General features: G+C 36.1%; 1 protein-coding gene across 2 annotated transcripts in view; it reads right to left on the bottom strand.

Annotated features, from left to right (window-relative positions):
* Positions 1–14,008, bottom strand: part of MACROD2 (mono-ADP ribosylhydrolase 2) — a 2,183,277-nt gene that overhangs the window by 2,086,849 nt on the left and 82,420 nt on the right. For both annotated transcript variants that reach the window (XM_033185566.1, XM_033185564.1), the window contains exon 3: positions 7,225–7,332. In XM_033185566.1, coding sequence (XP_033041457.1) covers positions 7,225–7,332 — 108 coding nt within the window. The remainder of the gene's footprint in view (positions 1–7,224; positions 7,333–14,008) is intronic.

Genomic DNA, 14,008 nt, shown 5'->3' on the forward strand with positions numbered 1-14,008 from the left:
CAATGAACTACTACTCAACAATAAAAAGGAATGCACAATTATTGAATTGATAAATATATAAATTCTTTAATTCATTAATACAATCTGAATGGCCCTCAGGGCATTATGTTTAGTGAAAAAAGGCAACCTTAAAAGATTACATGCTGTATAATTCCATTTATATGACTTTATTATTATTATTAATATTATTTTGATTGACCAATCATTGTATACGTTTATGGGGTACAATGTGATGTTTTGATATATGGTATACACAATGTGGATGATTAAGCCAAACTAATTAACACATCCATCACCTCACTTATCTATCATTTTTATGGTGAGACATTTGAAATTTACTTCCTTAGTTATTTTGAAATATATAATACATTATTATTTATTACAGACACCCTGCTACGAGATAAATCTCAAAACCTATTCCTCCTGTGTATCTAAAACTTTGTAACTTTTGATCAACAACTCCCCATTCCCTTCCTCCAATCCCCCTCCAGCCTCTGGTAACCATACTTTCTAATGTAAGTGCAATTTCTGTGGCAATGAAAGCAAAACAGACAAATGGGACAGCCTCAAACTAAAAAGCTTCTGCACAGCAAAGGAAACAATTAACAAAGTGAAGAAACAACCCACAAAATGGGAGAAAATATTTGCAAAGAATACTTCTGAAAAAGAGTTAATAGCCAAAATATATAAAGAACTTAAAGAACTCAACAGTAAGAAAACAACCCCATTAAAAATCACGCAAAGGACCTGAACAGACATTTCTCAGAAGATATACAAATGACCAACAAGTACATGAAATAAATGCTCAGCATCACTAATCATTAGGGAAGCACAAATGGAAACCACAATGAGATATCATTTCACACCTGTTGGAATGGCTTTTGTCATGTTGAAACAGAACAAGTGTTGGTGAGGATGCAGAGAAAAGAGAACTCCTGCACGCTGCTGGGAACGTACATTAACAGAGGAAAACACCATGGAGGTTCCTCAACAAGCCAGAAATAAAACCGCCATATGATCTGTTGATTCTACTTCTAGGTATCCAAAGCAACTGAAATCAGTATGTCAAAGGGATATCAGTAGTGGCATGTTCACTGCAGCATTATTAATTACGTCTTTGTAGAATTATATTCCTAAAAACGATAAAACGGTAGAGATGGAAAACAGGGAGGGAGGCAGATGGGTGGATATAAACACAAAGGTGGCAGCAAGAGGGGGTTCTTTATTTTTTTTGAGATGGAGTCTTGCTCTGTTGCCCAGGCTAGAGTGCAATGGTGCAATGTCAGCTCATTGCAACCTCCATCTCCCGGGTTCAAGCGATTCTCCTGCCTCAGCCTCCAGATTAGCTGGGATTACAGGCACCTGCCACTGCACCCAGCTAATTTTTATATTTTTAAAAGAGTCGGTGTTTCATCATCTTGGCCAGGCTGGTCTTGAACTCCTGACCTCATTATCCACCCACCTCGACCTCCCAAAGTACTAGGATTACAGGCGTGAGCCACCACGCCCAGACAGCATGAGGGAGTTCTTTTATGATAATGGAATAGTTCTGTATCCAGATTGTGGTGGTGGTCACATGAATCTATGCATTAAATAAAACTACAAAGAACTACACACACATATACACACATTCACATGAATGCAAGTTTAAAAATGGTTAAAACTTGAATAAAGTCTATAGTCTAGATAACAGTAATGTAACAGTATCAATTTTTGGTTTTTGACATTGGGTAAACATGGACATAAAAATGGCAACAATACACACTGGGGACTACTAAGGTGGAAGGAAAAGAAGGGGCAGGGGTTGAAAAAGTAACTATTGGGTACTACACTCATTACCTGGGTGACAAGATCAATCATACTCCAAACTTCAGCATTGTGAATATACCATGCAATGAGTATACAAGTACTCTCTGACTCTAAAATAAATTATTTTTTAAAATCTGCTTTTGATGTTGTACTATAGCTATATACAAAGCCACCATTGGGAGAAGTTTACACAGGGTTCATAGGACTCCGTGCTATTTTTGTCTTTTCTATCGTTATTTCAAAATAAAAAGTTTAAATAAAAAATGGTCTTGGTTATGATAACCTGAATTTTGACCCCAGGTCTGCCTAACTCTAAACTTGTGCTACCGCCCTGTGTACTATAATGCTTGCAAAATCTGTTTTATTAAAACATACTAAACATGCATAATTTCCTAGAGAGAAGAATATAATACACAAGAAGTCCATCCTGGGTCACATTTAAAGAGGTTAAGGCAGTTCAAAACACACATTATTAGAAAGAAGTTTAAAATATGAAGTCATTTCATTCATAGCAACTAAGACCAGGTGTTCCAATGTACTAATATGGTCATGAAAAGAGTACTTCAGAAGTCTAACAGGAGGTGACGGGGCTGCTTTGGCATAGTGACTAGGGGTACTGTTTTTCACTCCCCTCCCAGTAGAGGCAGTTCTATAGTTTCCTGCCATGTTGCCTTGTTCACTTGAAAAGTTAGCAGCTGTTCCACTCCTTCCACACCAGGCAAACAAACTGCACAGCAAAAAGCTGTAAATAGAGCCATTACAGTGTATATTCATTTGGCATCCCTTTTCCATCTACCTGGGATCTTCCTGATGAGACTATCCTTGTGAGATGCAAAACATGGCCAAATTACAATCATCACAGCCAGAGAGGTGAGTTAAAATTACCGAATCATTTTGGGAGGAAGCAAAAGTTGCTGCCTCTCTTCATATAAACTCATCATACCCTTATATATTATGCAGCAGCTATGAAAAGTTATACATTTAGGCAAGAGCAAGATAATATTTAAAAGAACAAAATAGTGATGAGGTAGTTAATGATGTTCTTCTGTTTTGCACCATTTTATTTCGATAATTACTCCCAAAATATTTTTATTAATTGATCAGATAAAACAAAAAACAGAACCAATTGGTTCACTGTGTCAAGTTTCCAATGCTGAATGTCCCATTAGTCAAAGATCTACAAATTCAATTCCATATATTAAATAATTCAATTTAACAAATACACAGTATTAAATATTTTTAAGAAGGAGATGACATTGCTTTAGGAGTTGACACAAAAAGAGAAAATGGTACTATGTGTGGCTTCCACGGGAAGACAGCAAAACCAAGAAAAGACCATTATTACTCTTATTAAGTGTGTGCTAACAGGGCAAAATCAATGTTATCTTAATAACAAGAAGGAGAAAACCTGTGAGAGTGATCTTCAAGTATTTAAAAAGGAAGTAGATATGATCAATTGTACTTCCTCAGGACAGGACTAGGAGTAATGGTTAGAAATTACAAGAACATACAGGAAGGCTGATAGTGTATTTATATACATATGTACATACATATATACATTTTTTAAAATTTAAAAGATATATGTGTATAAATATATATTTTTTATGTGTCTATATATATTGATATATATGCCCTAAATTCTATAAATAAATGAGCTTTAACTTTTTTTTTTTTTTTTTTTTGAGATGGAGTCTCACTCTATCGCCAGGCTAGAGTGCAGTGGCATGATCTCGACTCACTGCAACCTCTGCCTTCTGGGTTCAAGCAATTCTCCTGCCTCAGCCTCCCAAGTAGCTGGGACTTACAGGCACACACCACTATGCTGGGCTAATTTTTGAATTTTTGGTAGAGATGGGGTTTCATCATGTTGCCAGGATGGTCTCGATTTCTTGACCTCATGATCCACCTGCCTTGGCCTCCCAAAGTGCTGGGATTATAGGCGTGAGCCACTGTACCTGGCAGAGCTTTAATTTTTAAAAATTTAAAAGATCTTTTGGTGTTTTTGACATGAAGTCCTTGCCCATGCCTATGTCCTGAATGGTACTCCCTAGATTTTCTTCTAGGGTTTTTATGGTATTAGGTCTAACATTTAAGTCTCTAATCCATCTTGAATTAAACACCAAAAGCAACAGCAGCAAAAGCCAAAATTGACAAATGGGATCTAATTAAACTAAAGAGCTTTTGCACAGCAAAAGAAACTACCATCAGAGTGAACAGGCAACCTACAGAATGGGAGAAAATTTTTGCAATCTACTCATCTGACAAAGGGCTAATATCCAGAATCTACAAAGAACTCAAACAAATATACAAGAAAAAAACAAACAACCCCATCAAAAAGTGGGCAAAGGATATGAACAGACATTTCTCAAAAGAAGACATCCATACAGCCAACAGACACATGAAAAAATGCTCATCATCACTCGCCATCAGAGAAATGCAAATCAAAACCACAATGAGATACCATCTCACACCAGTTAGAATGGCAATCATTAAGAAGTCAGGAAACAATAGATGTTGGAGAGGATGTGGAGAAATAGGAACACTTTTACACTGTTGGTGGGATTGTAAACTAGTTCAACCATTATGGAAAACAGTATGGCAATTCCTCAAGGATCTAGAACTAGATGTACCATATGACCCAGTCATCCCACTACTGGGTATATACCCAAAGGATTATAAATTACTCTACTACAAAGACACATGCACACGTATGTTTATTGCGGCACTATTCACAATAGCAAAGACTTGGAATCAACCCAAATGTCCATCTGTGACAGACTGGATTAAGAAAATGTGGCACATATACACCATGGAATACTATGCAGCCATCAAAAAGGATGAGTTTGCGTCCTTTGTAGGGACATGGATGCAGCTGGAAACCATCATTCTTAGCAAACTATCACAAGAAGAGAAAACCAAACACCGCATGTTCTCACTCATAGGTGGTAACTGAACAATGAGATCACTTGGACTCGGGAAGGGGAACATCACACACTGGGGCCTATCAGGGGGAGGGGGGAGGAGGGAGGGATTGCATTGGGGTGTTATACATGATATAAACGTTATGCACATGTACCCTAGAACTTAAAGTATAATAAAAAATAAAAAATAAAATAAAAAAAATAATTAAGATAACATAACATCTACTGTGAAATATAAAAAAAAAAAATTTAAAAGATCATGTGTATACAGATACATATGTGTGTATATATAAACGATGTGTGTATATATATACATAAAATATATATATACACACACATATCTTTATGTATATATACCCACATATCTTTTAAATGTTTTAAAATTAAAGTTCATATATTTATAGAATTTAGGGCACATACATTAAATTACTATCTGTAGTGATATCTTATTAAAACTACTGGAGAGGACTTCCTGAGACACTTTCTAAGGGCCTGTCTTTCCCCAGAGGCCCCATGGGACAGAGAAAGCATCTTGATACCCAGGGCCACAAATGAACAATCCACAGATACTACATATAAGGGAGACCTGTATCCTATGAGGTAACCTGAGGATGAAAGAGTGAGTCATATTGGGTGGCGATTAAATGACCCAGCCTCCTCTCTCAAGAAGACTTTACACTTTAGACAGGCAGCAGAAGCAGCAAAGGAGAAAGGAAGTGCAGAAGCATCAGAAGAAGAAAAGGAGAAAACTGAGCCTTGATTACGGCAAAGCAGCTATGGTACAAAGCAACTGACATCCAATCCTTTTTTTTTTTTTTTTTTTTTTTGAGACAGGGTCTCAATCTGTCACCCAAGCTGGAGTGCAGTGGTATGATCTCGGCTCACTGCAACCTCCACCTCCCAGGTTCAAGCGATTCTCCTGCCTCAGCCTCCCAAGTAGCTGGGATTACAGGCGCTCGCCATCATACCTGGCTAATTTTTGTATTTTTTAGTAGAGATGGGATTCACCATGTTGGCCAGGCTGGTCTTGAATTCCTGACTTCAAGTGATCTACCCACTTCGACCTCCCCAAGTGCTGGGATTACAGGCATGAGTCACCGTGCCCAGCTGTAACTGATACCCAATTCTAAGGGAACAATAAGCAGACCAGTATTCTGAACTTTCTGCTCAATTGCCAGAGCTGTACAATATCCTTGAACAATGTTTCAGTTCTCCATTAGACCCTTCTGTTCGCCTGCCAATGCATTTTCCTACTATCCTGTGTGAATTTATTATCACCACAGGGAACCTGGAGATAACACTGAACTTCACCTGAACTCTGTACTCTTGGAAAGAGTCACAGTTAAGAAATTACCCCTATCCTGTTCTGGGAACAGGCTTACTAGATAAAACTGACAGATGACCACCTTGCAGCCAAATGACAAGGCCAGAAATGGACTTTCCAAATTCCCATTCTCTGTCTCATACATGATTAGTCAAATTCTTCATCCCTATTTGCCATTCTGGTTGGTCAATGCCCACCAACGATCCGACCAAACTTTAGTCAGGCTCCTCTCCTTCCTTGAAACCCCTGAACTTTGGTCCACCCTGAAGCAATGGAAGGTGAGCCACCCCTCCTTAACAGCCATTCCTCAGAACCAGCTGACCTCAGGGAAAAACATTCCCGGTAACACAATATTCTGCCTCCCGCTACCGGAATCATCCTCCTCCTTTTATTGTAACAGTCTATTTAGAGAAAGCCTCTCCTTACCTAAGTCCAGATTTGTTTTTAATTGACACTTGCAACCTTCAAACAGCCTAACTTTACAAAACACAAATTAAAACCATTAAATATCCTCTCATTTACAATACTTTTATAGAATCACAGCTATTACATCTTTTTTGATATATAGCCACATAATAAAATATAACATCTGTTAAATTTTTCCCAATGTTGAAATAGGAAAATTAACTAGACAATTAATTATTAAAAATAATTAAAATATGCTGGTTAAAATTAAGCATTTCATGATGAAAATGAAAACCAGAACCCAAACAACTTAAGTTTTGAAATCACTGAAATAATTTCTTTATATTTTCACTTTTGTCTTACACAGTTCAATCATTGCCTGACAACCTATTCAAAAGAAGAAAAAAGCTTGATGAGCTTGTATTTATGTTGGCCAACTATTAATTCAAGCTATGAAAGTAACAATAATATACTTGCTAAAGTTCTTTCTGAAGAACTTTCTGCAACAATCTGTCACTTCTCCAGTGGTCCAATATCCTAATCTCAACCTAGCACCTTTCACTGTAGAGGGTGCTGTAGATGCACATTAATTGCAGAACATACAAAAACAAAGATCTCCAATGTGTTTAATCAAGAAGAGAAATAGATTAGACATTTATACATCAGAAAGCATTTTTTTCTAAAATACTTACATTCTTAAGTATAAAAAATATTTTGAAATAATACTTATTTAACAAACACATCACAGAAAAATCACCTACTCACCAGCATTGACTATAGCATCTACCTCTAGCAATGTGATGTCACCTCTATAGAGAGAAACTTTTTCAGTCAAACTTTTCTTCACCTGGGATGTTTCCTGAGTATTTTCTTCTGTAATAGAAAATGGATATATATCAATAATAATATTATTAATTTAATCAAGATAATTTTTTACTCAAGACTACTACAAGACCCAGTATGTGTCATGCTCTACTACAAAAAACAAGTGGAAACAAGAGCGTAAGTACAAGGGGTGTGGTTTATTCTCTATTTTGTAATTCTTAAAACAAACACACTATCACATACAAAATGGACATACAATAAAATTTTAGCATGTTATATTGGTCAACAAGAAATTCAATACTTATGGGTAATTTTATTAAAATATCCATTCTAAAATAAAATTACGTACCATTGCATTCACAAGGAGGTAAGAAAAAGATGTTTTAATCTTTAATGTTAGGTAAGAAGAACTTACCTAAAAGGCATCCTTGATAAGAATATATATATATATATATATTTGAGCAAAAAAAATTTAGGTTCAGCTCTTTGCTACTTTTTCTTTTCCTTTTTTTTTTTTTTTTTTTTGGAGAGGGAATCTCACTCTATCACCCAGGCTGGAGTGCTACAGTGGCGTGATCTCGGCTCACTGCAACTCCTGTCTCCTGGGTTCAATAGATTCTCCTGCCTCAGCCCCGCCCATCTCTCCCCCACTACCCAAGTAGCTGGAATTACAGGCATGAGCCACCATGCCATGCCCATCTAATTTTTGTATTTTTAGTAGAGACAGGGTTTCACAATGTTGGCCAGGCTGGTCTTGAACTTTCGACCTCAAGTGATCTGCCCACCTCGGCCTCCCAAAGTGCTGGTATTAAAGGTATGAGCCACCATGTCTGGCCAGCTCTTTGGTACTTCTAAGTAACAAACTATTACTCCGGATAGGAAATTTCAAGGAGAATATTTGAATTTGTTAAACTGCTCCTTTCTTATCAAATTGTATTTTACCTTTTGCTCTAGAGGGTGCTACTAGATTTTAAAAAGAAACCTCTACCCCAACACACAAGAGCCAGCAAGCAGGAATATTCAAAACAAGCCAAAAACATTATATCCTGAAATCTGATTTTTTAAAAATGATTTAAGAGCAAACCTATAAACTTGAATTTCCGTTTATTTTTAACAAATAGTAACAAGATAAATTAAACCTAGTAAACAAAGCTGTGCAAAATAAATGTTTTAAAATATTTTAAATTGCCATTCATAAAAAGGTTTTTAATATACTTATAGGAAAGGTGATCTGTATTTTTGAATTTATTTATATTAAAGTATGATATGTGTAAATCTTTCATGCAAGGAGATACTGCTATTCACTCACTGAGATACTCTGATTTTTAAAAGTATTTATGATATGTGTAAATTTTTAATGCGAGGAGATACTGCTATTCACTCATTGAGATACTCTCATGAGCATGCAATTTTGAGACATCTGGGGGATTAGAGGTGATAGGTTATAAGTCACCTAAATTGTCTTTGGACCACAATAGTCCCCCCACCAAAAAGAAAATTTGGCCAAGACTAGAAAATAACCTGTGACCATAAAAATGAATCTTTCTCTGTCTATAAAGCATTCCCTTCTTAGCAACCACTTCTCTCCCAGAAGTATTCTAAACAAAATACTCAACTGGTTGTAGTAATAATGAGAAGGAGAATAATGTGGGCAACTTGTATGTTAATGAAGTAGAGAAAAACTTTAGGAAACCTCAAAATATAAAATACTTATACTTGAGTTGACCTCTCAGGGACTCCTATAGTACTATTTATCTCTGCCAGAGATAAACTAGTTTCTATTGTGATTAACCAAATTATAAACTCTTGATTCTCCATTAATGATTATTAAATGACAATAAACATTTGGTGGCTTTGTCAGAGATAAATGCATATTTAGACTATTGTAAACCTAGAAATTATAAAGATTCATCACTGAAGATGTTTCAGAATTCTATCAGGCATTAAATTGACAGACTTATAAATGAATGCAGAAAGACCATTTCAACTTGGGAGATAGTAAATAGATTTTCTAATTATTCTTTAACTGGTTTTAGCTCTAAAAAGTATTATTTCATTTTTTCATGAAGCATTATGTAAGTAACATCACATTTGTAGTGATAAGAAATTTTAAACATATGAGACAATAAGTCATGTGTTTCTTTCTCAAAAGTAATTATAAAAGAAAGGTATGGGAGGGCCAGGCGCGGTGGCTCGCGCCTGTAATCCCAACACTTTCAGAGGCTGAGGCGGGCAGATCATGAGCTCAGGAGATCAAGACCATCCTGGCTAACACAGTGAAACTGTCTCTACTAAAAAAAAAAAAAGAGCCAGGCACGGTGGTATGCACCTGTAGTCCTAGCTACTTGGGAGGCTGAGGCAGGAGAATCACTGGAACGGGGGAGGTGGAGGTTGCAGTGAGCCGAGATCGTGCCACTGCACTCCAGCCTGGGCGACAGATGGAAACTACGTCTCAAAAAAAAAAAAAAAAGAAAGAAAGGTATGGGAAAACATTGACGTTTAAACCATTTTTATACCATCGTTCAGTTTTTTAAAAAGAAACTCTAATCTGTCATCTGCAAATTTTTTAAATGGAATATTTTGAGACTGAAGTGAAGGTTCAAACAATTCAACATAATGAATAAACATACTGCTGTGACATGTCACTCAAGTAAGTTACTCAAAATAGTCTTTACTTGAATTATCAGCATTATGAGGGAATATTTTAATTGTCTCTCATTTTAAAAACTAACATAAGACCCTTCTTTCCTCAACAGTCAGATTCTACTTACAGCCCAATTCCTCACATAGTATGCAAAAAAGGCATATACATACTTAAAGGCTACAGCTTGATAGGACTAATAATTAGCAGTATTTCTTTCAACAATAAATCAAAACCTAATGGGAGTATTTTTTGACCAGCAACTGTTCTTTGCAAATACAACAATATAAATTACCACTTAGAGGCCACCTCTTTTATTTGCATAGCAATGTGTTGCCTTCCTCTTCACACACAAAGCTCAATGTATCTTTTTCCCTACCCTAGGTTTTCAGTAATAAATAGGACAAAAAGTTGTCAAGTATATCTCCCTCATGGACATTCTCTACGTACACAAAGCACCAACTCAGGCTTTGTACATCACTGGTTTTATACAACTGCAAGTTGAAATATCTGTCAGTGTAAACACATGACAGTAATTGCTCTTTCATATTGTATACTTTTGATAATGTCAAAGAAAACTGGAACTGGAAGTGATTAAAGCAGTAAAAACAGAATTTATTCAGTAACTATTACAATAAAGGAAAGAGACCTCAGTATAGAACTGGGATCAATTCCAAATACAGCAATAACAAGCAGGGATTTATAGCCAAGGAGCAGGATGGAGGTGAGTGGATGGAAAATAACTAAGAAGAAACATAGGGGGATTCTGGTTATAGAGCCTTAACAGTATTCTTGCTGAAGGCAAGCCAGGGTGATCACATATTGCCTGGTGGGGGATGAGCAATTTGACCAAGTATCAAGGGTGATCTGATATCAAGGGTAAGACATTTTCTCTTAACTAACTTAGCAAGATTCTTGATGAAACTGGGCTATGCAGGTATTGCAAGAATGGGGCCTAGACACAAAAAAGACTTAGAGAAACCTGACTAAAGTTTGCTTAAGAAGACAGTCTTAACTGTCCCCTTCTGGGAAAAAGACAGTTTTAGTTCTCAGGGATGCCAAGGGAGGAAGGTGGGGAGAAATTAAAAATGTTAGTTTGGAGACTTGTAGTAGGCTTTCAGAGGAAACTAGAAGAATTGAGAAAATGTATAAGATGGCAGGATCCAATAAGCCAGGTACCAGGCCAGTTTTCCCAAGAGGACTTTGTAAGCATTGACTCCATAAAGTCTTTGTGCCTTAAAAGTGTCTGGACGTATCTGATTCAATGCATCATTCTCAAATATGACATCCCAGTCAAAGCCTTGGTTATAAACTGATTTTTCCAAGTATGTCCTGTTACAAGGAAGACAGAATCTTATTGAACTTATCCAAATAATCGTAATGCCATTGAGAATTAGAATACTCAATAAGTGTTTCTGAATTCTGGAGGGATCAGGTTGGAAGAAAATATGTTTCATCTCTTTTTACAAAAGCATAACCTACTAAATTGTCATGAGTTACAGAAAGCATGAGAAAACAGGAAAAAAAAATGCTCCTTAAATAAGACATTAAAGAATGAGAAATATTCCAAAACAATAACCATAAAAATTATCTTATTTATTAGTTTATTCTGCCCCATGTAATTGAATCTTCTGCTTTATCCTGGGTTAGCAGTTTTATGAGTCAGCTTCTCTACTAGCTGCGGAAATCCATACTCATTCCAGTGGTATGGTCTACAAGTATCTAAGCAATGCCATTTGAAGCCTACACCCCAGAGTACCTGGCATGGTCCTTTCCATAGATCTCTAAGACAATCAGTTGTGTTGAAAATGAAGCATTCTGGCTTATAAGCTGATTACAGGAGCTTTCAGGAAGAATCAGAGTAAAAGAAAACCTATCTGTGGATAATAAAAGACTTAAAATGTCTACGGTGAAACTCTGTTCATTATAAAAATGATAAAACTGATGAGGGAATTAGGTTATTTTTGTGGCACACAATATTTAAATATTTCAATAATAGTTGGCATTATGATGATAACAGTATATACAAGGACATATGATGGACAATGAGAGTATTGACAAATGTCTATGATATTCACATAATTTCTGGAATGTTTTCATTATTAATATTTACCCATACAATTATAACCTAGAAAAGCTTAAGCATCACTTTTTACTTGACAATGTTTCCCACATAATTTAATATATCAAACAAACAATATTTTTACTAGGTGAAAGAACAAATCCTTTGACATTTTCCAGGGGACCTATGGGAAATCTCAAGGTCAGTCCAAGATTAGTAATTCATTTAGGGCTGGGCACGGCGGCTCATGCCTGTAATATCAGCACTTTGGGAAGCTGAGGCGGGTGGATCACCTGAGTTGGTCAAGACCAGCCTGGCCAACATTCTAGAATAAATAGAATTTATTGTGTTCTATAAATAGAACACAATAAATTAACTTAGAATTAGATTTTGGAAAACTGTCAAAAATGTCAAAAGATTTGAATGCTGATTAAACAGAATCATAGATCACTATGAAACAATACTTAAGTTCTCTTAAAAGGAGATGACATAGAAAACACAAAGCACAATAAATTATTTTGATAAGCACAGAATTTTTGTTTCCTAGGCAGATTACTTGAAAGGCAAAGAGGTGGCCGGACAGGATGGTTCGCGCCTGTAATCCCAGCACTTTGGGAAGCCAAGGGGGGCAGATCACCTGAGGTCGGAAGTTTGAGATAAGCCTGACCAACATGGAGAAACTCCATCTCTACTAAAAATACAAAATTAGCCGCGTGTGGTGACACATGCCTGTAATCCCAGCTACTCGGGAGGCTGAGGCATGAGAATCGCTTGAACCCAGGAGGCGTAGGATGCAGTGAGCCGAGATCGCGCCATTGCTCTCCAGCCTGGGAAACAAAAGTGAAACTCCATCTCAAAAAAGAAAAAAAAGGAAAGAAAAACCTTTCACAATCTCTTATTAAGAACAGACCAATATTCCAAGAAAACTTTGTTGCTTTAACAGAAATAAAACCAAGTGCTAGTTTTATATCAGCACGCTATTGGGCTCATGTTATTTGAAAAAAAAAAAAAAAATCTTTACATAGAAATCAATTTAATCTTAGCCAGCTTGAAAACATCAAGAATTTCTTTTCTGCAAACCTACAGCTTTCTATATCCATTCAGATTTCGTCCTACATTTTTCCTCTTTCTCATTCTGGAATAACCAGTAATCTCATTTTAAGACAAAATTACACTCTTTTTCCCTTATCTACAGCAAAAAAGTCCTTCATTCCTCACATACTTTGCATACAGAGTTGTTTCTCCTCGTGCTTATTACTTTTAGTAGTTTAACTTACATGTATTAAATGTAATTTGAAAGACCAATACACTTTTACAAAGAAAACTTAAGAAGTAGACAGCTGTAAACTGTGTCACATGCTAGCATTCTATAGCATACTAGCAGGTTTTATGAATATATCATCTTACAATTTCTAGAGATATCTGTTTCTTTATAGTGTAATCTTTCAAAAGAACATTTTATTAATGGGCCCAATTATATCTAGTTTCTTTATGCCATGTGAAAATAAAAAGCCAAAGTATATAAACTCAGACTTAGGTTTAGTATTAGTATTTTAGTCATTTATATTTCTTAGAAATTATGTGAATTTTAATGAATATCTATTAATGTAATATAAGTCTAAGGTTGCAAATTACTAAACATATTTTAAAAACAACTTCCAGGCAGACATACTATAACATTAAACAAAGCTAGCCAACATCTCAAGTTATTTTCCTGTTAACGATTTCTCCAACATATGTATATATTAGGCAAGTATTATAAAAGCTCATTTTATAAAAGTGCTCATTTTATATTTGCGTGAATCATAACCTCATCTTTTTTTTGTTTTGAGACAGAGTCTCACTCTGTCACCAGGCTGGAATGCGATGGCACGATCTTGGCTCACTGCAACCTCCACCTCCTGGGTTCAAGCGATTCTTCTGCCTCAGCCTCCCAAGTAGCTAGGATTACAGGCATGCGCCACTATGCTTGGCTAATGTTTGTATTTTTAGTAGAGATGGGTTTTCGTCATGTTAGTCAT

This window comes from Trachypithecus francoisi, unplaced genomic scaffold (assembly GCF_009764315.1).
Source record: "Trachypithecus francoisi isolate TF-2019V2 unplaced genomic scaffold, Tfra_2.0 Lachesis_group21, whole genome shotgun sequence".
NCBI classification, from domain to species: domain Eukaryota; kingdom Metazoa; phylum Chordata; class Mammalia; order Primates; family Cercopithecidae; genus Trachypithecus; species Trachypithecus francoisi.